The sequence below is a fragment of the Peromyscus leucopus genome, chromosome 6 (assembly GCF_004664715.2).
Source record: "Peromyscus leucopus breed LL Stock chromosome 6, UCI_PerLeu_2.1, whole genome shotgun sequence".
Classification (NCBI taxonomy): domain Eukaryota; kingdom Metazoa; phylum Chordata; class Mammalia; order Rodentia; family Cricetidae; genus Peromyscus; species Peromyscus leucopus.
In genome coordinates this window covers 96,239,816-96,264,866 of record NC_051068.1, presented here as the reverse complement: position 1 = coordinate 96,264,866, position 25,051 = coordinate 96,239,816, and the positions used below count along the sequence as shown (strand labels likewise).

At 39.3% G+C, this 25,051-nt stretch overlaps 1 protein-coding gene across 1 annotated transcript in view; it reads right to left on the bottom strand.

Moving 5' to 3' along the window:
- Window positions 1–25,051, bottom strand: part of Prss12 (serine protease 12) — a 62,222-nt gene that overhangs the window by 20,229 nt on the left and 16,942 nt on the right. The window contains exons 2-7 of the mRNA XM_028881472.2: window positions 24,507–24,657; window positions 14,825–15,003; window positions 12,772–12,913; window positions 9,495–9,691; window positions 6,549–6,690; window positions 511–716 (exon numbers count right to left, since the gene is read on the bottom strand). Coding sequence (XP_028737305.1) covers window positions 511–716; window positions 6,549–6,690; window positions 9,495–9,691; window positions 12,772–12,913; window positions 14,825–15,003; window positions 24,507–24,657 — 1,017 coding nt within the window. The remainder of the gene's footprint in view (window positions 1–510; window positions 717–6,548; window positions 6,691–9,494; window positions 9,692–12,771; window positions 12,914–14,824; window positions 15,004–24,506; window positions 24,658–25,051) is intronic.

Genomic DNA, 25,051 nt, shown 5'->3' with positions numbered 1-25,051 from the left:
TTGACTTTAATTAGATGTGGTGGCTCATGACTATAATCCCAACACTCCAGAGGCTGAGGCAGAAGGATCACTGTGATCTTCTGACCACCTGGGCTGCAGTGAAAGTTCCAGATTAGTCTGATCATGAGTGAGACTCTGCCTCAAAACATCAAAAGTCTCTTAAAAGTTACCTCTGCTTTTTAAAATAGTAATAACAAGAATGATCTCAATCTCGAGTCTTTAAGGATAGTAACAAGCTGGACAACTGTATGACATTCAGAGGAGCAGTACAGAAATGGCTGGGAAAGGACAAGGTGTTGATCTCAGAGACTGCAAGCTGCTGGAAGCTTACTCCCTCCCCTCTGTAAGCCTTATGAAGACATATGCTGACCACCAGCAGCTCCAAACATGAACACAAACAACAAGAGGCTACGTGCATTCCGTTTGCACTAGGATTTTGTTAACAGAGCCCAACTATCATGGTGGGCATTAATAATCCTCGACTTGCTTGGCGGCCCGGAAGTGACATACCTTTATGACTGTTCCTCGATGCTTTCTTCTCAGAATAGTCACAGATGACTCCCGCATCCTCACTATGGCGGCAGTTGTGCCTTCCAATATCCTGTTTGACACAGTCCGCTAGTGACTTCTCACTTCCTGTGCACTTCACGTTATCCATGTGGATGGGTCCTTTTCCTTCCCCAAAATAAGCCATGCTCCTTGCTCTGGCAGGACCCCTAGAAACAGAGCATTCCTCAGATGTGGAGGGTCAGTCAGCCAAGCATCTGACAGATTTTAACACACTACAGCTTAACTCTTCCTTAGATCTGAGTATGAAAATTAATATGTGCATATACTGAGAAATCACTTTTTGTGACTGTCAAAACATTTAACATTCTTCATTGGTGTGTTCCATAGATACTTTACAGAACCAAATGACTCTAATTTAGCTTCTACTTAGAAAGTCACACATAATGGATGTCAGAAATGAAGTCACCTTCCCCCCAAATTTCACTCTTTTAATATCAAATTACCAAGAAAAAATTAGATTAAATAATTACCAGAGAACCTAAAGACGTATTTTTTCACCTCCTTTTGAAGAAATTAGATACGATTCTTAATACAGAAAAAGCTGGGAATCATGGAAGGCAGAATTATTTGGAATATTTCTTTTTTTGTTGTTTTAATATTACTTTCTGGAGATAAACAAATCCAAAAAACTTCATCAATGAAAAGCAAAAGTTCCATCTTTAACTCAATTTCTAATAAATTACTGAATACAATTATAAAAGGAAAAATCATTGAAGTTAGAATCAGGAAAAATACCCTTAACAAATCAAAGTTAGAAAAAAATTATTAAAGATATAAATAAGATAAAAAGACTGATAAACTTGACAACTTAAATCAAGAATTCCACTTTACTAAAAACCACACTAAGGAAAGTGAAGAGATAAGTCAGAAAGCTCATATTTATAATACACATTTACAAACGTATTTGTTGATAAATACTTTTATAACAGAAAAGAACACACATTATACAAAGAACTCCTAAAAATTACACAAAGTTTTAAAAATTACAAAACTTAAAGATAAAAGCAAGGTAGACCCCAAATAAAATAATCCCGATAAAATCCATGCCCAAACATTGCATTTTTTTTTTTTTTTTTTTTTTTTTTTTTTTTTTTTTTTTTTTTTTTTTTTTTTTTTTTTTTTAGTTTTTCGAGACAGGGTTTCTCTGTGTAGCTTTGCGCCTTTCCTGGAACTCACTTGGTAGCCCAGGCTGGCCTTGAACTCACAGAGATCCGCCTGGCTCTGCCTCCCGAGTGCTGGGATTAAAGGCGTGCGCCACCACCGCCCGGCCCCAAACATTGCATTTTTATATAAAATTAAATATTAATGGCCAGTAAACAAATGGGAATTTGTTTGGTCTCATTAGGGATTAGTGATAAGGTGAACACTAGCTATTCATAAATTAAAAACTGTCACTGCTACTGAGTGTGTAAATAGTGTAGCCACATGGGAAAGCAACCTTGCAGCCCTGGACAGACTTGAGTATTCACATAGTCAACATGCTAATGGTTATATTCCTGAATATACTCCCTAAAAATCTCCCTTGAACAAGTCCTTTGGTCTCTGTCTCCTGGACTAGCCCTCTCTGTGTGTAGTAAACTGCACCGCCATTGAGTGCTACAGTCTTTACCATCAAGAAGGTCCTCACTAGGTGAGACTCCTTAAACTTCCAACCTTCCAGAATGGTGGAACAAACTTCCTTCTTTATAAACTACTCAGCCTGTGCTTTTTGGTTATAATAATAGAAAATGCACTGCTACAAATATATGCACCCTGTTAATACAATCATGAGGCAAGTTGTATATTTACAGATGTGAATATTACAGAGCAAAATGGATGCAAACGAATCGCACCCTCTTGTATAAAATGGTATCTAAAAAGCAACACAGAAACAAAGCAAGGAACTGAAGATGCTAACGTAGGATAACTGACTTGCAAAGTCAGACTTTTAAAAACAGATCCAACTATGGGTTAAGGAGAACACATATTTTAAAGTTATAAGAAAATGCAACAGGATTACACAAAATTTGGGAGAGTTCTTACTTTGGGTAGTTGAGTTACAAACAGTGTGATTGGCACATTAGGCACTTAAAGGTACAGTAGCTCTCTATTTCCTAAGCTTGGTGGTAGTGATGAGGTGCTTCATACTATTGTACAAACTGTGAATCTCTATATTTGCATGTATAAACAATGCCCAGACACATACATTTATAGTGGAAGGAGGAAATTTAAAATACAATTTCCAGCTGGGCAGCAGTGGTGCACGCCTTTAATCCCAGCACTCGGGAGGCAGAGCCAGGTGGATCTCTGTGAGTTAGAAGCCAGCCTGGTCTACAGAGCAAGTTCCAGGACAGGCACCAAAACTACACAGAGAAACCCTGTCTCAAAAAAACAAAACAAAACACGATTTCCAGGAGGAAAGTAACTATATGTTTTGTATATCAATTAAGTATTTTTCCCCTTCAGTTATTTCTAAATGGACAACAGGGTCAGATTTATCTTCCACTGGGTATTATAGGACACTGTAACTGCTTCTTCTATTCATTTAGCTGTCAACTTGACCCAGCCCAGAGTTACCTGCGAACTCTCAATTGGGGGATTGTCTCAATCAGACTGGACCAGTGGGTATGTCTATGGGAGTGAATTCTTGACTGTTAAATTATGTAGATGAGCCTAGGCCACTGTGGGCAGTACAACCACAAGCAGGTGAGTCTGGGCTGCAGGAAAAGCAACAGAATGTGAGCCTGGAAGCAACCAGTAAGCAGTGCTTCCCTCTGACCCCTGCCTCTACTCCGGCTTGAGTTCCTGCCCTGACCTCCTTGGTGATGGACAGTGACCTGCCACATGAGATGAAATAAACCCTTTCCTCCCAAGTCGTTCTTTGAGGTGGTGTCTATCACAGCAGAAAGCAAAGTCAAACAGTGTTTTATTTGAAACAGCATATACAACTACATCAGAAATTAAGTCCTTTGCAAGAATTTAAATGGAAGACAAATAAATATACTTTAAATATATTTTACATCTCTATTAAAAAATGGTGGTGGCATACCACTTTAAATTTTGGTTAAGAATGCCACTCTAGGGCTGGAGAGATGGCTTAGCAGTCAAGAGCACTCACTGGCTGTTCATCCAGAGGTCCTGAGTTCAATTCCCAGCAACCACATGGTGGCTCACAACCACTGTAATGGGGCCTGGCACCCTCTTCTGGCTTTTAGGGATACATGCAGACAGAACACTATACATAATAAATAGATAAATCTTTAAAAAAAAAAAAAAAGAATGCCACTCTAATCAATAAGCTATTCAAGAGCAAGCCCACTTGAACCATATTCACACAAAATTCAAATCAATTAGAATTTCATCCTGACTGATTATTCTGCCTCAGTGATTTCAACTGTTCTCAGCATATTGTCAGCGCTCCAAGAACAGTGGTGGGTTCACATGCTATACTTTGTCAGACATCATGTAACACATACTTAAAGAATGCCTTTGGCTTTTCTGTTCACACTAACCATATCACATTAGTTCCACTCATGTTTCCTGGCTTTTATGACCACATTTCTGTTTTCCTTCTATAAAATACTTTCTAATTTGATTCTGTTTGCACAGGATCCTTCACACATGAGATTGTGGGCAAGAGGGCAGGTTTCTAGAATGTCTACACAAGAGGCTCAGGCCTTTAAATGGTATACAACATTTTCTGGATTGATTTCTGCAAATAAATGTGTTGCCAAAGATTTTTATGACTCAAAATGGACATAGGAAAAAAAGATGTCCTTCTCAAGTCACATGTGGGTCTACAATTGTAGGTGTGTTCCTGTAAAAAGTCTCATGTCCTCTCAGTTGGAAATCATAAAACCATGAAAGTATATCTGCATTTATCAGATATTGAGATTATTCTCATTTAAATAACAATTTCAAGGCAAAGCATAGGTGGCCAAGCAACCAGTGTTAGACAAAACGTTTCTTGATAGCCGAGCTGGGAATGGAAGCCATGAACAGCAGTCATTCATTTGCAAGTGGAGGAATGAATGATAGAAATACAGAGAGCAAACGACATTCAAAACTGAACATTGTCTAAATCCACCTATGCCCCCTAGAGTAGAGCCTTCCTCTACCACATTTTTGGAAGACTGCAGGTCAGTATTACAGATTATAGACCTACTGATCATAAAATAACTAGACCAGCACGTAGGTCAAAACCAAGGTAGTACACCAGAAGATTTCAACAACAAAAATATTGAAATTTTATACAACAAACACCATTTTGAATAAAATGTATTCTACACAGAAATAACTAATTCAATTGATCAATATTTAAGATATGCATATAATTAAGGGTATATTTTATAAATACAAATCATTATTAGTTATCTACTATGAACTAAGTAACATGTATATTAGCTTATATTTCACAACCCTCTATGCTATAGCTGTGTGTGTTTTGTGTGTGGTGATACACATGAGTGTGCAGGGGCCCATGTCAGTAAGTCAGAGCAGGACGTTGGGTGTCTTTTTCTTTGCTCTCTGTCTTACTGCCTCGAGACGGGATCTGTCACTGAACCATAAGGCACCATTTGAGAGCCAGCTCTCAAGACCTGTCTGTCCCTATCCTGCGATGCTGGAGCTCCCAGCATGCTCGCCCAGGCCTGGCTTTCTATGTGAGTTCTGAGTGCTCAAGTGCAGGTCCTCATATGTGGTGGAATTGTGTTCCCCAAAATATTGTGCACCCTAATAAACTTATCTGGGGTCAGAGAACAGAACAGCCACTAAATATAGAGGCCAGAAAATAATGGCACACACACCTTTAATCCAAGCATTCCAGAGGCAGAGATCCGCTGGATCTCTGAGTTCAAGGCCACACTGGAAACAGCCAGGTGTGGTGACACACGCCTTTAATCCCAGGGAGTGATGGCAGAAAGCAGAAAGGTATATAAGGCGTGAAGACCAGAAACTAGAAGCTTTTGGCTAGTTACGCTTTCAGGCTTTCAAGAAGCAGTTCAGCTGAGATCCGTTCTGAATGAGGACTCAGAGGCTTCCAGTCTGAGGAAACAGGATCAGCTGAGGAACTGTCGAGGTGAGGAAGCTGTGGCTTGTTCTGCTTCTCTGATCTTCCAGCATTCACCCCAATACCTGGCCTTGGATTTGTTGTTATTAGTAAGACCTGTTAAGATTCATGTTACACTCATATTTGCAGAGCAAGCAGTCTTACCTACTGAGACACTTCCCTGGCCTCTGTGTTATAACTTGTGTTCTACTTGTAACCTCCAGCCCCCATTTGACATGTTTTCACTGTCACTCATGAAAACTCCAAGTCACCCAGCTGAGAATCTGCCTTCTCCAGATTCAAATGTCCATATTTTCTTATTTTATACTGTAAATAAGTATCTCTCCATAAGCCACATTATGGCCTTTCCCCCTGAGGAACACTCACTACACAACACATCAGCCCTAGCTTGGGGGCTGTTTCAGTGACATTAACACACACATACAGGCACACAAGCACACAAACGCAGAAGGGAAAACGTAAGATGCTGAGTAGATCACAAGAAAAGATAAGTATTCATAAGTATGAGAACTGACAGAGAAAGGCAGAATGCTGGCCTCAGCTACATTAACATTTACTGCATTTGTAGCTGCTCTGCACAGCTTGACTCCCATGAATAGCATGAACCAGCTGTTGGTTCAATGACTGGGGATCCAGTGCTCAAGCCTACATCACAGGAAAAGCTGACCTGAATGCCGGTGGCCGAGGGCAGCAGCACTGTGGACTGTCAGAGATGGACTGTATTTGTGATGGTAACATATTTCTTGGAAAGCTAAAGTAAATATAACTAGACTACTTACTGACTCTTTACAATTCCAAATCACCATGCTGTTGATATTTTTAATTGAAGAAACTGATTTTACAGAAAGGAAACTCATTAGAATAAACCTAAGAAATATGAGTCATAGCAGTGTTCACCAAGCACCATCCCAGAGAACTGGGGCTTCCTTACTTGTAACCAAGCTGCCGACAGATCACAGCTGCATCTTTATCGGTCCATCCATCATCGCAAATTGTTCCCCATTGGCCATTGACAAAAACCTCCACTCGTCCTTCTTTCTTATTTTCTCCATCCATTAGTCTGATAGGAAAACCTAAGTCATGATTTTAAAATATTAGAAAAGCCAAAACAAGCCAAGTCATGTTAAAGCATGAAAACTTTACAAAATACAATTTAAAAAATTAGATATAAAATCAACTAGTGGGAGTGGGGGTGGGGGGATGGGAGGAGGGAAGAGAGAAGAATCTGTGATTGGTATGTAAAATTTTTTTTTTTTTTTTTTTTTTTTTTTTTTTTTTTTTTTTTTTTTTTTTTTTTTTTTTTGGTTTTCCGAGACAGGGTTTCTCTGTGTAGCTTTGCGCCTTTCCTGGAGCTCACTTGGTAGCCCAGGCTGGCCTCGAACTCACAGAGATCCACCTGGCTCTGCCTCCCGAGTGCTGGGATTAAAGGCGTGCGCCACCACCGCCCGGCGTAAAATTATTTTAAAAATGTCTTAATTAAAAAAAATCAACTAGAAATCCTTCTTCTCGAGCGGGAGATAAAATACCAATAAAACCTAGTAGTCTCCCTTGTCCTTGGTAAAGTGCTGCAATCAAAGGGCTCATCTTGCTCAACTTTCTGTCCCTTGCATTTGGAAATGTCTCTCATGCAGAGAAAAAGAGCTGCTCAAATGAATGGATGGATGGACAGATGACAGATAGATGCATGGCACTCTAAAATCATGAGCTAGCTATTTTTATTACAACTGACTTCTAATCAGTAATAGAGGATTAAGAGTTCTTTAAGTCATTTTTTAATTTATGAACATAGCTGGAGTATATACTTCCAAGTTAAGATTTTTAGGAGGGTATAAACAGGTACGGCATTGGCATACATGGGTAACTCAGTTGGGTAGGCTGCTAGAAGGGGTGGCATGGAGGAAGGCAGCTATCAGTCTAAAACCTTTCATTTAACTTTTATTTCAAATGAAGGACTTAAATCACAAAATTTATTAATATTTAAAAACCAAGAAATTGACCTAGAGTAAATTAAGGTTGAAACTTCATAAATGATGAGAAGTCACATCTCTATCTTCCCCTATATAGAGAGATAGGTAGATAGATATAGATACAGACAATATAGAGATAGTGATAGATAGATGGTATCCCTCAGGGCCTTTACTGAGATTCACTCTCCAAGATGGAATGGTGTAGCTATGAAGCTGAATCTTTGTTCTATACAATGTTGTCCTTATGGAAAGGAAGACAAACTTAGAGTTTTAAAAGGAAGATATCGTAAAAAGGCCCCGGGAGGAGACCCGCCATTTACAAGCCAAGCCAAGAACAGAAACCTGGAGAATATGTGTCCTTTGCAGCCCGCCCTTCCGAATTCCTTCTCAAGGAGCCAACCTCACTAAGACTGGTTTTGAATGCCTCACTTCCAGACTGTGAGATAATAAACATCTGTGTTGAAGCTACTCCATCTGTGGTCTTCACAGCAACCCAAGCAGATTGACACAAACACCTTTGGGTGCCTAGTTACTGGAAGGGTCTGCTAGCTTCAATAGAACTTATGAGTGAGGACTTACAGACATTAAAGCATGGTAAAAACTGTCCATGACAACCAAGTAGGTGGAATCAGGAAGCTAATGACCAAACTATCACTTAATATATGCTTAAAACAACATATGGAATTATTGAATCGATATTTATTAACTAAAAAATTGGTGACAAAATAAACACATTTTATTTTTCTTTCTCAAAATTCCAAAATCCACCCCCCCCCAAAAAAAAAACCAAACATGTGGTAGTATTTAAATCCCCCACTGAGATTCACATCCTGACACGATCATTTGTGCAGTCATTGGGGTATGTCCTAATTCAGTATGACCCGTGTCTTTATGAAGACAGAAAAATAATAATTTTTAGCTCTCCATCCTTCCTTGTTGTGCCCAGAACGATTCACCCCCCAGTTTCAGCCCTTGATCAGGATTACTTCACGAGACAGGAGGGAGAATGAATTATATAGCGAAGTCAAAACCAACACGGGTTTAAGTGAATATGCACTTCTAACTAGTAGCTTTCAAAGTGCAGCAAGTTTTAACTATGTACTAAACAGAACATTTGAAACTTTATATTTCTTACTAGTGTGTCTGAAATTTTAGTGTTCTTCACGAGAGAAAGTTAAAAAAAAAATGCTGATTCCCCAAAGACCAAATTCAAACTGATGAAATTTTTTGAGTCTTGGTTTTCAATTTTAATATTTTTAAATCTTTGTTCTAATATTAAGAAAATACATCCACAAGGAATTAGGTCTCCATGATCTATCTCAATAGTTTCAAGAAAATTTTCGTATATCTTGTTCTATTTAATTTATTTGTATGTGTATGAGTGTTTTGCTTGCGGGTATGTCTGGCTTGCCTGGTGTCTGCAGAGGTCAAAAGAGGGACTAGAATTCTCTGAGACTAGAGTTATATGTAGTGGTGAGCTGCCATGTGGTTGCTGGGAACAAAACCCCAGAACTCTGGAAGAGTAGCCAGTGCTCTTTACTGCTGAGCCAGCAATCCATCCCCAAATTTTTATATACTCTTTAAAAAATTAAAATTTTATACAGTCTTTTTATTGTAGAGAAACTAGGGGAGTTGGTTCTCTCCTCCTATCTTGTGAATTCTGGGGATTGAATTTAGGCCATTAGATATGTGGGTTAGAAACTTGTTTTCTTATTGAACAACTTATACTTTTAAGTGATGAAAAACAAATCCAGAACTAGAAATGTAATAGTAGTTGAGAACTCAAAAGCTTATTTTTCCTAGGGAAACAGACCTTTAAACAGTTAGTCAAGGATGGGAAATGTTTTGCATTCAAAACCAGTGGAGAAGCAGAGTAAATGCCTGTGTCTTCAAGAGCCATCCGTCCTTACCTGGAGAAAGCCTGTGTCCCTCACTGTCAGGGTAGCAGGTGAGGCCCACATCTTCCCTATGGCTACAGTCATGCTTTCCCCACTGTCTCCTGGAACACTGGAGGAAGCTGGCTTCTCTTCCTGAGCAGCTGACGTCATCCAGCCATATGGGCCCATTGCTGCCTTCAAAGTGGTTTACAGAGGCCTGTCTGCCGTATCTGCAGCAATGAAATGAATACTGTTCACAGGACTGCCATCCCGGGAGTCAAAGAACCATTAAAAAACAACCTAATTAAGTATCATGACTTCAGGGGCTAAGAATTTGACCTTTGTCCTGCCTGGGAGACCCAACTCTGCTTGCCTTGCCGTGTGTTTAAGTCATCTTAACATCCTTTGGTTGACTTGATGAGGAACTAACCGGGAATTCTTTCTTGTGTTTTGTCTACAGTTTAACCCACCAGCCAGAGAGAGAGCGTGCAAAGAGATAAACCTCAGATTCCTGGCCATGGATCAACTCTGTGAAGTAGAGAAGAGGAAACAATTGTTTGTTTGGGGCTCTGCTCAAACTATCTGAGCTAATCTGAGTTTATCCGCTTCCCTCGGGCTTTCTGGAGTCCTTCTCCAAGACAGAAAGTGTATAGCACTCAGTGACTGCTCAAAAACAGGACCCAATCTGGGATTACAATTTTGGTGTTGGCCCATCAAAGTAAAAACAATGACAGTGTTCTTTTTGAAGGGTTATATAAGTTTAATGCATAATTTTTATAAATGATTGTGCCAATTGACTTTATTACATTATATTATGTATTGCAATAAATGATAAGCTGTGAAGTAGCAAATATCTGTAAAATTAAAAAACTGGCAGTTAAGTAATTGCATTTATTTTCACCCCTTTTTCAACTTTTCTTTCAGTCCTTCAAAATCATCCAGATATCACTGAGCTCACTTCCAAGTGCCTTCAATTCTTAGAGTCTGTAAAAGTCAACCCTCAGTCAGAAATTGTATGCCCATCATTCCCCTTCCTTGACACTTTCATTGTTTCTTTGCTAAGGATATGAAGACATCTTTCCTTTTGCCATGAATTTTTCTAATAGTTCTACTGTGCAATCACTGGATCTAACTAGATGAATTTTTTAATATGTTAAATCAACATAATCTTATATGGTTTTTGGTTTTGGTTTTGGTTTTTGAGACAGGGTTTCTCTGTGTAGCATTGGCTATCCTGAAACTCACTCTGTAGACCAGGATGGCCTTGAATTCACAGAGATCTGCCTGCCTCTGCCTCCTGAGCCCTGGGATTAAAGGTGTGTGCCACCACCCCTTGGCACAACACAGTTTTTAAGTAGTCATTTTAAGGCTACTTGTCTACTAATAAAATTTTAGCAAAAAAAAAAAAAGCATTGAACTTAAATCATATATTGCTGTCACTTTTGACTTAGAGCATTCTTCCAGCAAATGCCTTACTCTGATTTCCCTCTAATTCAACCACAAAACATATAACAGGAAGTTTTGTTAGCTTTGAGACTGCATTGGTACAAAGACACCAAGTTTACTCTTTCTCATCCCCAGTGAATCATTGCTTTCAGAACTTCCTCTGTAATTTAAATGTGGCACACGCTCATACCAACACATGAATGAGAACATTATAAGTGCCAGTAAGCCCAGATAATTTGTCCAAGAGAGAAAAATGGCATGGATCTTTGAAACTAAAATATGTAAGATGCAGAGGAAAACTTAGTGTCACTTGGTCATTTTCATTAATGAGGAAAAAAATGTGAAAATAAACAGCAAATAATAGACACGTCTCCCCACATATGTGAAAACTGAAGCTACAATTGTCAGGGTAACATACTCACTTAATGCGACATGGTATATGCTAAATAGTTCTAATTAAGTAGCCATATATATTTGGCTATTATATGCCTTAGCCTAGTAATTTCAACAGTTGCTGTTCCCCCAAAATGAAAAATGTCAGTGAATTTGTACATCTGTACTTTTCATGACAACATTATTTATTATTACACTAATAGTTACCTAGAAAATAACCTAAATATTCATTAGATCATCGTGTGGCTGTTTAATGGATATCAAGTTACATTAAAACTTGTGACACTATGCCATTGAAAAAGTAAAGCAAGATGGCTATAAAATCATAGATTTACGTTGTAGTAAATATAGCTGATATAAAAAGACACATGAAAATTCCAAGTGATCATAAGGATGGGAAATCATGGAGAATATTTCATTTTATTTCTTTAAAAAATACACCCCTAAGCATAGCTTTACCCAGCTTGAAGGTGATATGTATTTTAAGGCTTAGTGAATATTTGTGATTAACTGTATTTCAAGCTGAAATTAAGTAATTTCACTAATTTTTAAAATCATGCTATAGAAATATGAAAGATAAGAAAGAAGGGGCATCCATGAAATCCATTTGAAGATTTACCTCAAGGGCATCTTTTTGTTACTTCAACCAACTGAAGTCTTTATTCTGGAATGCATTATGTGTGTAACATGACATATACTGCCCCAAAGTGTGGCACTCAGATTGTAAGTGGGCAAGGTCAAAGGCTAGTTCTAAAGGTCATCTCACGACAAGAGGGCTGTTCTTTCCCAACACAAGTGTCAATTATCATCATGTTCCAAGAAAGAACCACGTGACAACACAACATTCCCCACTGGGATTGCTGAAATTTTAGACACAACGATGTCAAAACCAACAGCATCCACTAGTAACAACAGATCATAATAAAAGCAAGCATTCAGAAGCTTGCCTGAATAGACAAAAGAATGGACTAGAAGTCACTCTTAGCTTCCAACAATTTGTTCAAAAAAAAAAGATGTTGGGGGGAAAAAGAGGTGTTGGTAGGAAAGGTAAATAAAATAAATGACAAGAGATGGTACTCATTATCTTTAAAAATGTCATTTTTTTATTGTATGTCCATTTGTATGTAGATTGGCAAGGTAGTAGGTAGGTAGGTAGGTAGGTAGGTAGGTAGGTAGGTAGGTAGGCAGATACATAGGTAGGTAGGTAGGTAGGTAGGTAGGTAGGTAGGTAGGTAGATACATAGGTAGGTAGGTAGGTAGGTATGTAGGTAAGCAGGCATTACTGATATGACAAATCATAATAGACTATAGATGTTGATGATAACAGATGATAGACATATAGATGATGATAGATAGGTAACTGATAGGGAATACATATCTATTTTTAGGAATTACAGGTAAGGATTATGCAGTAATTCTGACTTTAAAGATGTGTTTTGGCATTCAATGTCCCCACACCAATGAGCCTTACTTAAATCCCAACAGTCGACAAGCCACGTGTGAGTTCGTCTCAGTCCATCCGTCATCGCATACTGTTCCCCACTTTCCCCTATAGTACACCTCCAAGCGACCTTCATGGCCACTCTTCCCTCCTGCAAGTCTGATGACCCCATCTGTGAGAAGGAGATAAAGACATAAGGCAAATTTGCTTTAAAAAAAAAAAAAAAAATAGGGGCCGGCGGTGGTGGCGCACGCCTTTAATCCCAGCACTCGGGAGGCAGAGCCAGGCAGATCTCTGTGAGTTCGAGGCCAGCCTGGGATACAGAGTGAGATCCAGGAGAGGCTCCAAAGCTACACAGAAAAACCCTGTCTCAAAAAATAAATAAATAAATAAATAAAAGCGCCTTTATTTGACCTGACGTATCACCATATCTAGGTCTCCCTTTGAGCCATTTGATAACCTAACATCATGACTCTACTCAGTCATGTGAAGTCATTGCACTCTTCCTGAAGATTGGTACATCTGTCTTCCTGATATTTTTACTGTATTCTCCAAGCAGAAAATACATTCTGATGTAATTTCAAAGTACATATTTCTTAATTTTTCTATATTAAATCCTATTTGGGAAAATTTCCATAATTCCAGTCTTCTTAAATATAAAGGACAGTGGTCATTTTCATTGAAATGGCAAGGAAAAAAATATATATATAGTGATTTAGAGGTGGTATTTCAAATTTTTAAGTGCACATCAAAATACTGAACTAAGCATGCAGGCAAAGCTACTTCAGGTAAAGAGCAACCTAGCTTGTCAATGAGGTCATTATTCCTCAGACACCCACAGGTAATAAAAACACATCTTGCCTTTGTTCTTTTACTGACAATACAGATCTGAAATTTGAATCTTATTAACTCAGTGAGTAATTATACACAGAGGATTCTACAAAAAGTTTGTAAGCAGAGAGCCCAAAAACTGTCATTACCAAAGACATAGATTTAGAAGCCATTTCCATGCAAAATAATCCAAACACCTCTCAATGAAACACAGTAACCAGAGAATAGAACATACTTTGTATAGGTCTCTGGTATCCACTGTAGTGAACAAAAGTCTCTTGACACAAAACTACCTGTTGTTTACAATTTATTGTCTTCAAAGCATTGTACCACCTATTATCTCATATGCCCATCATAGCACTAACAAGATTACCTCATTTGAAAGAGGGCAGTTCAAGGAAATGAAATTCTGTCCACTTTGGTGCAAATTCGAAATTTCTATTTTGTACAAATGCATTGTGTTGCTAATAAAACAACAGCATCAATGAAAACATATAAATCCGAGTTCCATACATACTAATCCTTTTTTTTCTTTTTTTCTTTTTTCTCTTTTTCTTTTTTTGGTTTTTTCGAGACAGGGTTTCTCTGTGTAGCTTTGGAGTCTATCCTGGACTCGCTTTGGAGACCAGGCTGGCCTCAAACTCACAGAGATCTGCCTGCCTCTGCCTCCCGAGTGCTGGGATTAAAGGCGTGCGCCACCACCGCCCGGCCCCATACTAATCCTTTTACTTTTCACACACACACACAAATATACATAAACAAAAATATTTTAAAGCATCCCCTTCTTATGACACATGGCATATAAGGCAGACATGCAGCAATAGGCATTCGTCTAAGGTTTGATTACAAAGCTACCTTGGCCTCTTTATCAGTTTTCTTTAATGAGCAACCACATAAACACAGTCTTACAGTGACTACCAGCTGAATGGACTAAAGATGTAATATACTGACACCTAATGTCTAGTATGCATCACTGCACATTGATTTTGGCTGTTGGGTACTGCATATTGAAAAAAAAAAAAAGGATAGTTTCTGATCTAGCTTTGTTGGACTTTAAATAGAAACTTTTAGAAATAACTGTGAGTGAAGAAATTACATTTTGAAATAAAAATTGTGTCTGATTTTCTATCCTGAGTTTTGCTTAGACACTCATTGGTCCGCTCATTTGACAACATATGAATTAAGAAAGGAAGCTGTGGCAATACCAGCCATGGGGGAAGAAGGTAGCACATTTAGGAAGTGACAGCCTTACCTGTTAGAGGGACACAAGACACTCCAGCATCTTCTTTATGGCCACAGTTATGCTCTCCCCAGGAGCTCTTTGGACACTGCTCAACGGACAGCTCATTTCCTGTGCAGCGCACTTCATCCAACAATATCGGGCCAGCTCCTTCCCCAAAATGTGCATGATGCCATGCCCTGGCAATGCCACTGAGTAAACATAAAAGGTAGATGAATTCTGGATTCCATAATGAAAGGCGTTCCCGTCCTATTTCCTCACTTCTGGTCAACACATAGTGATTAATCCCACTCCCCAAATACTCACTACGATATTTGTGAGTTTCTTTACTCTGTTTTCTTTCCATTGTCCACCACCATATATGTTTAAAAACTGCTTGGTACTTATCAACCTTTACTCTCCCTTGGTCATTAATAACATAATCTCAGAGTTTTTAAAAGTACAGTAATGACTACCCAAAATAAACACACTTCCAAGCCTCCTATCCTACTAGAGAGCTGTTTATATCATGACATAAACACCATCTTAACAATGGTTAAGCACATTAAGTCATTTACATTGATGTACAGTTATCAATACCACCTGTCTGCAGAAGCTTTTCATCATCTCCAAATAAAACTTGACCATTATTAAGTTTTTAGCAGCACTATTTAGAAAGAAACAGTCATGGATCACTCAAAGGCAATGTCTTCATTCCATCTCCTTCATTTCGCACATAAAGCAAAGGTAATGGCTGAAGGAGAGACCTACACTGGCCCAGGTTGTGCCTCCTCAATGCACACACTGTTTTGGAGACAGGGTCTAAAACCAAACTAGACTGCTCTGAAACCATCTATATAGTCTTAACTAGCCTTAAACTCACAGTAACTAATCATTCTGCCTCAGCCTCTGGAGTGCTGAATTGAACACATGAGCACTGTATCCCGAAAAACACCCTATTAAGGGCACAGAGATGGAAGCAAGAAAGAGTTGGTGTCCTGATGAGTGAGGTCTCAAGAGTACTCATGTTGAAAACAACATTTAAAAATTAAGCTTCTCGATATCTGAAAATGGAAAGGTCTCTCATGCTCATGGATAGGTAGAATTAACATAGTGAAAATGGCAATCTTACCAAAAGCAATCTACAGATTCAATGAAATCCCCATCAAAATCCCAACACAATTCTTCACAGACTTGGAAAGAACAATACTTAACTTTATATGGAAAAACAAAAAACCTAGGATAGCTAAAAGAATCCTGTATAATAAAGCAACCTCTGGAGGCATCATGATCCCTGACCTCAAGCTCTTCTATAGAGCTGTAGTACTAAAAACAACTTGGTATTGGCATAAAAACCAACATGTGAACCAATGGAATCGAACTGAAGACCCTGACATTAATCCACATACCTATAAACATATGATTTTTGACAAAGAAGCCAAAACAGTACTATGGAAAAAAAGAAAGCATCTTCAACAAATGGTGCTGGCATAACTGGATGTCAACATGCAGAAGATTGCAAATAGATCCATATCTGTTGCCATGCACAAAACTCCAAAACAAAAGTCCAAGTGGATCAAAGACCTCAACATAAATCCAGTTACACTGAACTTGAAAGGAGAGAAAGCAGGAAGTAGTCTTGAACATATCAGCACAGAAGACCACTTCCTAAATATAACACCAGTAGCACAGACACTGAGAGCAACAATTAATAAATGCGATCTCCTGAAACTGAGAAGCTTTTGTAGAGCAAAGAACATGGTCAATAAGACAAAACAACAGCCTACAGAATGGGAAAAGATCTTTACCAGCCCCACATCTGACAGAGGGCTGATCTCCAAAATATATAAAGAACTCAAAAAGCTAGACTTCAAAATACTGAAGAATCCAATTAAAAAATGGGCTTCAGAGCTTAACAGAGAATTCTCAACAGAAGAATCTCAAATGGCTGAAAGGCATTTAAGGAATTGCTCAACATTCTTAGTCATCAGGGAAACGCAAATCAAAACAACTCTGAGATACCATCTTACACCTCTCAGAATGGCTAAGATCAAAAACACTGAAGACAGCTTATGTTGGAGAGGATGTGGAGAAAGGGGAACACTCCTCCACTGTTGGTGGGAATGCAAACTTGTACAGCCACTCCGGAAATCAGTATGGCGGTTTCTCAGAAAATTGGGAATAAGTCTTCCTCAAGACCTAGCTATACCACTCTTGGGCATATACCCAAGGAATGCTCAACCTTACCACAAGGACACATGCTCAACTATGTTCATAGCAGCATTATTCATAATAGCAAGAACCTGGAAACAACCTAAATGCCCTTCAACTGAATAATGGATAAATAAAATGTGGCACATATACACAATGGAGTACTACTCCGCAGTAAAGAACAATGATATTATGAAATTTGCAGGCAAATGAATAGAACTAGAAAATATCATCCTGAGTGACGTAACCCAGACTCAGAAGGACAAACATAGTATGTACTCACTCATAAGTCGATGTGAGGAAAGGGATAGCCAGACTGCAACCCACAGCTCCAGAGAGGCTAGCTAACAGGGAAAGGCCCTATGAGGGACACATGGATGACCCAGTGAAGGAGAAATGGATGAGATCTACATGAGTGGACTGGGGTGGTGGTGGCAAGGTGTGAGGGATGAGAACATAGGGAAATGGGAGGGTCACGCTGGAACAGGGACAAAGTGGGAGGGCAGAAAAAGATGATAGATGATAGATGATAGATGAGGACATCATAGGAATAGGAAGAGGCAGGGTGCTGGGGAGGCTCTCAGTAATCCACAAGGATGACCCCACCTTGGACTGCTGGCAGTGATCTACAGGGTGCCTGGTCTGGTCTACTCTGGTGACCTGTCTAGTAAATACCCTAACTGTCATCATAGAGCCTTTGTCCAGTGACAGATGGAGAGCAGATACAGAGATCCACAGCCAGGCACCAGGCTGAGCTCTGGGAACCCAATCAATGAGAGAGAGGTGGGGGACATCGAGATCATGATGGGAAGACATGCAGAGATGACTGGCTACACTAGTGGAAGCCCATGAACTATAGACTAGTGGCTGTGGAGCCCCCACTGGACTGGACTAGGCCCTCGGGATACAGAAGACAGTTGTTTGGCTCGAACTGTTTGGGGGACACCCAGGCAGTGGGATCGGGATCCAACCCTGGTGCATGGGCAGGCTTTTGGGAATCTGGTGCCTGTGGTGTGACACCTTGCTCAGCCTTGGTGCAGTGGGAAGGGGCTTAGAACTGCCTAGGCTGAGTGTGCCAGACTCTGCTGACTCCCCATGGGAGACCTTGATTTGGGAGATGTGGGGATGTGGGGTGGCTTGGGAGAGGGGGCTGGGGATGGGAGGAGGGAGGAGGGGGAATTGGTGGGTGGTATGTAGAGTGGGTAGAAAATTTCTTAATAAAGAGAAATGAAAAAAATTAAGCTTCTCTTTAAATGATATCAAGCCAAATGCATAGGGCACATTTGCACCATTATAGCTTGACTCATTATGCACACAATTCAGAAAGTACCCAAAAGAGGGATTGAGGAATGCTTCTAGAAGATAATATGGAGGGAATAAAGGAAAAGAAAAATACATTTCCTTTTGTTGAGTTAAAATATTTCAAAATTCAGAATCCCAATACTTGAACCATTCTCTGCTCTTAATAGTCTACCCCAACAAATAATAAAGACAAGACTCTATTGAGCAAACGTAAAGGAAAAAGCGTTGATATCCTAACCTGAGTGGTATTGTCAAAATGAGTTAATTTATGAAAAAGTTTGCTTTGAATTCTATGCCTAAGATTTGTGACTCCCTTTTTAGAAGGATCTAGGACCAGACAGAAGAGCCCAATCTAATGGCCCTAGATCAGATGACAGCAAATGATGACCCACAGATGAATACTGAATGGCACCTAGTTTCATGCTGTCATTGCGCTAAGATAGATTTCTACCAATTCTGAATGATCAGCGGGAAGAGCAAGACTGAATGATAATGTAATTGGTGATGTGTAACATCAACTGAAACCCAACTTTTCTTATACAAAAGTAAAACTGTGTTGAAGCCAAGCCATGCTGGTGCCCAAGGCAGCGTTGGTGCCCCAGTGGTGAAGCTAAGTGACTACAAAGTCTAAGGTATTTGCTATCTGGTCTGTGGTGGCTTCAGCACGTGTACTTGAACATTTGATCCTCAGTTTCTCATGCTGGGGGGCGGGGTATGGAACCTTTAAGGGGTGGAGCCTCACTGAAGGAAGTACATTACTGGCTCTGGGCTTTAAGGTTGTATAGCTTGGCCCCACTCCCTGTTCTTTCTCTGCTTCCTGTGTGATGCTTGTGTGTTTGGCCAGCTTCCAGCTGGCACAGAGCTTGCTCTACCATGCTCTCCTTGACTGTTGCCATGACTTCCCCACTATAATGGATTCTATTACTCTGGATTTTTAAGCCAGGATAAACTCTTTTCTCCCCTAGTTATTTTGATGATGATAATTTATTATAACAACAACAAAAAACCATAGCTAAAACATGGCCCTTTAAAAGAGAGAAGTTAATGGGAACAAGCATAGACTGTGATTCAGAGGACACAGTGAATGAATGGTGACTGGGGGACTGTGCAGGTCATGGAGAAGCCAGGTGCAGAGAAAGGCAAATTAGCCACCTCCTTAGAGCTTTGCACCAGGAAAAGATGTTCAGGAAAACTGTCACTGGGTACAATTTACTAACTACAATAAGGCTAGAAAGAAACTGAAACATCAGGGAATAATGTAAAATCTGATCCCAGACTCCTAACAGAAACAAAATTAAATCCAAGTGGTTTAAAGATGAAAAGGGAAAAGGATATGGAGTGGAAGAAGAGTGTGTGTGTGTGTGTGTGTGTGTGTGTGTGTGTGTGTGTGTGTGTGTGAGAGAGAGAGAGAGAGAGAGAGAGAGAGAGAGAGAGAGAGAGAGAGAGAGAGAGAGAGAGAGAGAGAGAGGTGGGGGGAATGAATAGTAAAAAGTTACTATGCTAAAATAATAGGAATGTTATTCTTATAACCTTAGATGTAGATGATTTTTTGAACAAGACAGGAAACCTGGAAGGCAGGAACAACAAAGCCTAGAAAGGTTACATTTGGGTATATACAAATTATATACAAATTGAAAACCACCACATAATCAGTCACTGGCAAATGGAATACATTAGAATAAATATTTGCAATATGTGACAGCAACCAAAGCAACTCCCGGTAACTATTAAGGATAAGAATACTATTAAATTTTAGTGAACACGAAGGCAACCAATTTCAAAAATAATAAGGCAATGGGGTGGATTAAAGTGGAGAAAGAATTACCTGTGGTCACTGACCACATAAGATGTTCAAGCGTGTGAGTGATCAAAGCAAAATAAAACATTCATGCCTGTCATGTTTTTCACAGATTTAAAGGAGTAATATTATTCTTCAGGCAATATTTTGGCAAAGGATTTCTGTCCCCAAGGGGAAAAAATACAAAGTCTAATGTCATCTCTTCGCTGGGAGTGACTCCCCAAACTCTGGGGCAGATATACTGTTTGCATGGCACAGGCTCTCAGAACAAAACATGAGACCTGTTGCTTGCCTTCAGCTGTCTCACGTGCTTGAGGAAGAATCCAGCATGTGGGCATTCCAAATGGTGACTCAAGAGAAGTTACTTATGCCAAAGTCTATTTCTAAAGCATCAGTGGGTGTTTTGTTTTCTGTTTTATATATTTCCATATTTTCTACTGAAACAATATGTTAAAGATCTTAAAAACATTTAATTAAGATAAATGCATCAGACAAGCAAAAGAAACTTGAGGGGGAAGCACTAACCAGGAAAATATCATGCAACATTAACTTGGTTTTCTAGTCAATGTTTGAGTATATTAAAATTTAGAAGACATGTATGTGTTTACACACACACACACACACACACACACACACACACACACTCCTTCAGTCGGGATTTCCTCATGACCTGCTGCTGGTTTCACAGGAAAAACAAAGAAATGAATGGCTTCTAAAGAGATCAGACAATACTGGGTAAAGAGGCATCAAACTCATGGGCTAGGACGTCAAAAAGTTCCACGTGAATTAAGTAAGTAGTGTGTGCTCTGTCCTTCCCATCTACACAAATTAAATAAGCTTCGTGTGCTCTGTCCTTCCCATCTACATGAATTGAGTAAGTAAGCTGCGCATGCTCTGTTCTTCCTGTCCACATGAACTGAGAAAGCTGCTCCAAACACTGTCCTTCCCATATGGAAATCATTTCCACACCAGCCTGCCAGTTCCGCGCTGAAGCTCCAAGCACTCATTCCTTTCATGCCCTGACTGCAGAGAAAGCTTATGGCTTCATTCTGTGTTTGACCCTCATCCTATGTGTTCTTGTCATTAATCAAAGGGCATGGACCCCATTACAGAAACTGCCAAACAAACACCACCATATGATTAACTCAAGACCCAAACTTGGCCACTATCTGAAGCAGACAAGGTAGGTAGACCAGCAAAGCACATGCTCTTTAGGTCATAAAGGATTTCTTCTTTAACTACACATATCAGTTTGTAACACTTACGACCTATGGCTGTAGAAACTCATTTTTAATCATCAGTGTACTGGTCATCAGTCTCCTCCATCACCAGTGACTCCTAATGTACAATGACTGCTTAAAACTTGCCTGGCACTGGTCTAAGAGCACTGTGCATACTAACTCATTTAATCTTCCACTGCAGCTTTATCTTGTTATAATGCCAGCTCTATGGGCAAGAAAACAGAGGCTCGCAAGTTAAATAGCTTTCCCAGCATCCCACCATATCTAAATGGTAACGGTCAGCAGGCTCTGAACCTCCAGTGTTTTACAGTCTCCCAGGATGTTTTCAGTTGACGGCAGATGCTATGTCTAACACAGTCCAGTCAAAACACTGACACTATCATTTTCTTTCTCGTCTTACTTCTGTGTTTCTTTCAGCTCTATGTTTTTGTCCTGCCATTTAACAGAGTATAGAATGAGTGGGGAAAATCCTCTGTGGATTGAGTCATGAGTCTCAGGACTGTTTCCGACTCACAGGATGAAATCAAGAACATGGCTATAAGTGGGCATCACTTCCCCGTCTGTTAATAAACCTTCCTCTCTGATTAATCAAGTCCATATATCTGGAAATTTTCATTGTAAATTCTGTAAGGGAGTCAACATTTATTGATGGGCAGGGAAATAAAAAGGTAAAGAAAAAATTTAAACAGCAATTTATATTATAATAATGTTATCCTAACATTTAATATCATCCTATAGGAGAATTTTATAGCTCCCTCTAAGGAAAACAAAATTAATGGAAAGAAGCATTTAAATAATTAAATTTTTGTGTAAATTATGGAACTTCAGCACAATCAAATGTGATGTAATGCTAAGCTGGGCTTTTAAAGGTTCCTAAAGCCATGAGGAGGAAATGCTTTTAATATTAAGCTCCACCTGAATTTTACTGAGTACATAAGCACCCCCAGGTTATCTAATTTGATAACATCTGCCAGTCTCCCTTTTTCCTCTTCATCATCCCCACATACCGAGCTAATCAAATTTAAGTATCTTAAGTATAATAATTCCCTTTGCATCAGGAAGGCTGAGAACCACTGCCTTAGAGTGTTTTGAAAACACAGAATCTGGAGATGCCTCTAACTAAATAGAAGTTCTGGATAGAGGAATTTTGTCTGATAATCTCACCACAACACACCCAGCTTACTCACCATCTTTTAAATCTAATGCTCCATAGTTAGATTGACCCTGACAGCCAATGTATTTTGTATGGCTACTACATAACTCAACACTGTAAATTAGAAACATGTTATGGGCAAGAAAACTGTTACTAAGAGCTATCCTGTAACAACTCAGAGGTAGGACCACATACTTTGAGAGGCCAGAAGGTGCTCACGCTATGCTATTCTATCTCCAATAGCAAAGTTTGGAAACATTAAACAACACTGGCCTTGAATCTGAGACCTAGTCAAACAATTAAAAAATAAATCATCTGTAAATTCCACAATTTGTTGTAGTTTTATTAAAAGGAACTGACTTGCCCTGTCTGGTCCACCTAAAGAAATACTAGCCAAAAATACTGCTAGTGACTAAAGCCAAAGCCACTGTCCTAGGATTCTCATGTTTGTTCCTTTCCCACACACAAACTACAAGTCAGCAGTTAGATCCAGTTACACAAACTGGAAAAGTCACCTTAATGTTCAATTTTAGCCTTGCCATTATGGGACTTAAAAAAAAAAAAAAAAAAAAGAGCACCATTTTGACTCCACGACTCCTGGTGGAGAGCCAGACAATAACCCATCATCTGTGGTGGTTTCTAAGCAGAACCTAGCATTGAGCCAATCAAGCCTTTGTGACTAGTTTCCAATTTCAGAACCTGTAAGAATTAAAGAACCAATCTAAATGACACTAATTTAGAAGATGGGGCAGTCTCTAGTGTGTCCATTCAACAAGTTGAGGCTGTGAAAATAGAAGAAACTGGCCCAGGTTCTAAAAGACTTCAGGGCTATAATGTCCAGCTGCACTGGATTACCTTGGACTGAGTCCCGCTGTGGGCAAAGCATGTGTCAAAGACACTGTGTGAGTGACTAAAAACACTTGAATACAATGAGAAATTAGGCTACTTACGATAATGGTAATTTGGCTATGGTGGATAATGTTCTTATTCTTAAGAGAGGTATACTAAAGCTTTCAGAGATAAAATTTTAAAATGCTTCAATGTGAATATAGAGTTTTGAAAAGGGGGGCTGTCATAAAACAATTCCAAGCAAGTTAGACTAATTGGCCCAAGATTACAAATCCTACCTCAATATCAAGAATTTGGCTAACTAAGCCGGGCGGTGGTGGCGCACGCCTTTAATCCCAGCACTCGGGAGGCAGAGCCAGGCGGATCTCTGTGAGTTCGAGGCCAGCCTGGACTACCAAGTGAGTCCCAGGAAAGGCGCAAAGCTACACAGAGAAACCCTGTCTCAAAAAAAAAAAACCAAAAAAAAAAAAAAAATTTGGCTAACTAGACAAAATGATATATGCCCTGAGAAACTCTCATTACAGCGACCTCCCGCCAAGTGCTAAGTAGAATAACTGAATTTAGTGTAAAATATTAACCTTTAAAAGATCTCATATAATCCTATGTAAACTTTTAGCTTTGTTAACCAATGTTTAAAAAGCATAATATTCCAGAATAATCACAAGCCTGGAAGGACATTGGATGTTGTTTTTCATCCTGATGTCCTTATTATACACTTCATTCCATTCCCTATATTGGAATTACTTCCTTTGTGCATGGATAAACATCCTTTGTTCTAAAACATAACTAACAAAAAGAGAAGTGAACTTCTAAAGTTTAGATAACCTTTGGAAAAGTTAAATATATATAGTAAGCTAACAATTAGTGCATCATCCAGTGACTTATAAAAAACATTCATTGTAATAGACAATGACAGCCTTACCCAAGGGCAATGTAAAGGCTACCAATGAAAGTAGAAAATCCCTAATTCCAACAAAAGGCAGATTAGCTCTATAGAATACATGCATGTACTCTTCAGAGAGCTTAAAAACTAGTACAAAGATAAAAAGGTAGCCTTTGCCATTGGTTTCAGGAAATTTAAACATACAGCACCCTCTCTGGAGTACAAAAGTAACAGTATCAAAAATTAAGAAAGTAAAACAGAAGCAGTACAGAACAAACCTGAGACCCAGCTGCCTGCAGACGACTTCTGCGTCAGCATCGTCCCATTGGTCGTCACAGATGGTCCCCCACTGGCCAGCGTGGTACAGCTCCACTCGACCTTCATGCCCGCTATTCCCACCAGCAAGGCGAATGACAGGCAACAGCCGGCCTGTGCGATACAAATTTAAAATCAACTTCAAGACACGGTTTTTTGTACTTCTGCATCACAATACACATATGTCATCTTCTCCCATTCTCAGAAATAATATTGGTCAAGCCACACCGGTGACATAGACATACACATGCATCTCTAATAGACATTATGAGAATCTTGACCAATTAAAATACTCCACATTGAATTAGACTTATACAGAGATATCTTTGGAGAAAATAGTCCTAAATCAGCTTTTTACAACTTCAGAAAGCAGAAAGGACACATGAACAAACTTCCAATCACTTGAGACAGAGTTAATTTTCATCAGATTATGAGGGAGTCATTAATTTTTTTTTACTTACAGTAAATTGAACATTCTCAAATGTAATTATTAACTATAGTTCTCATG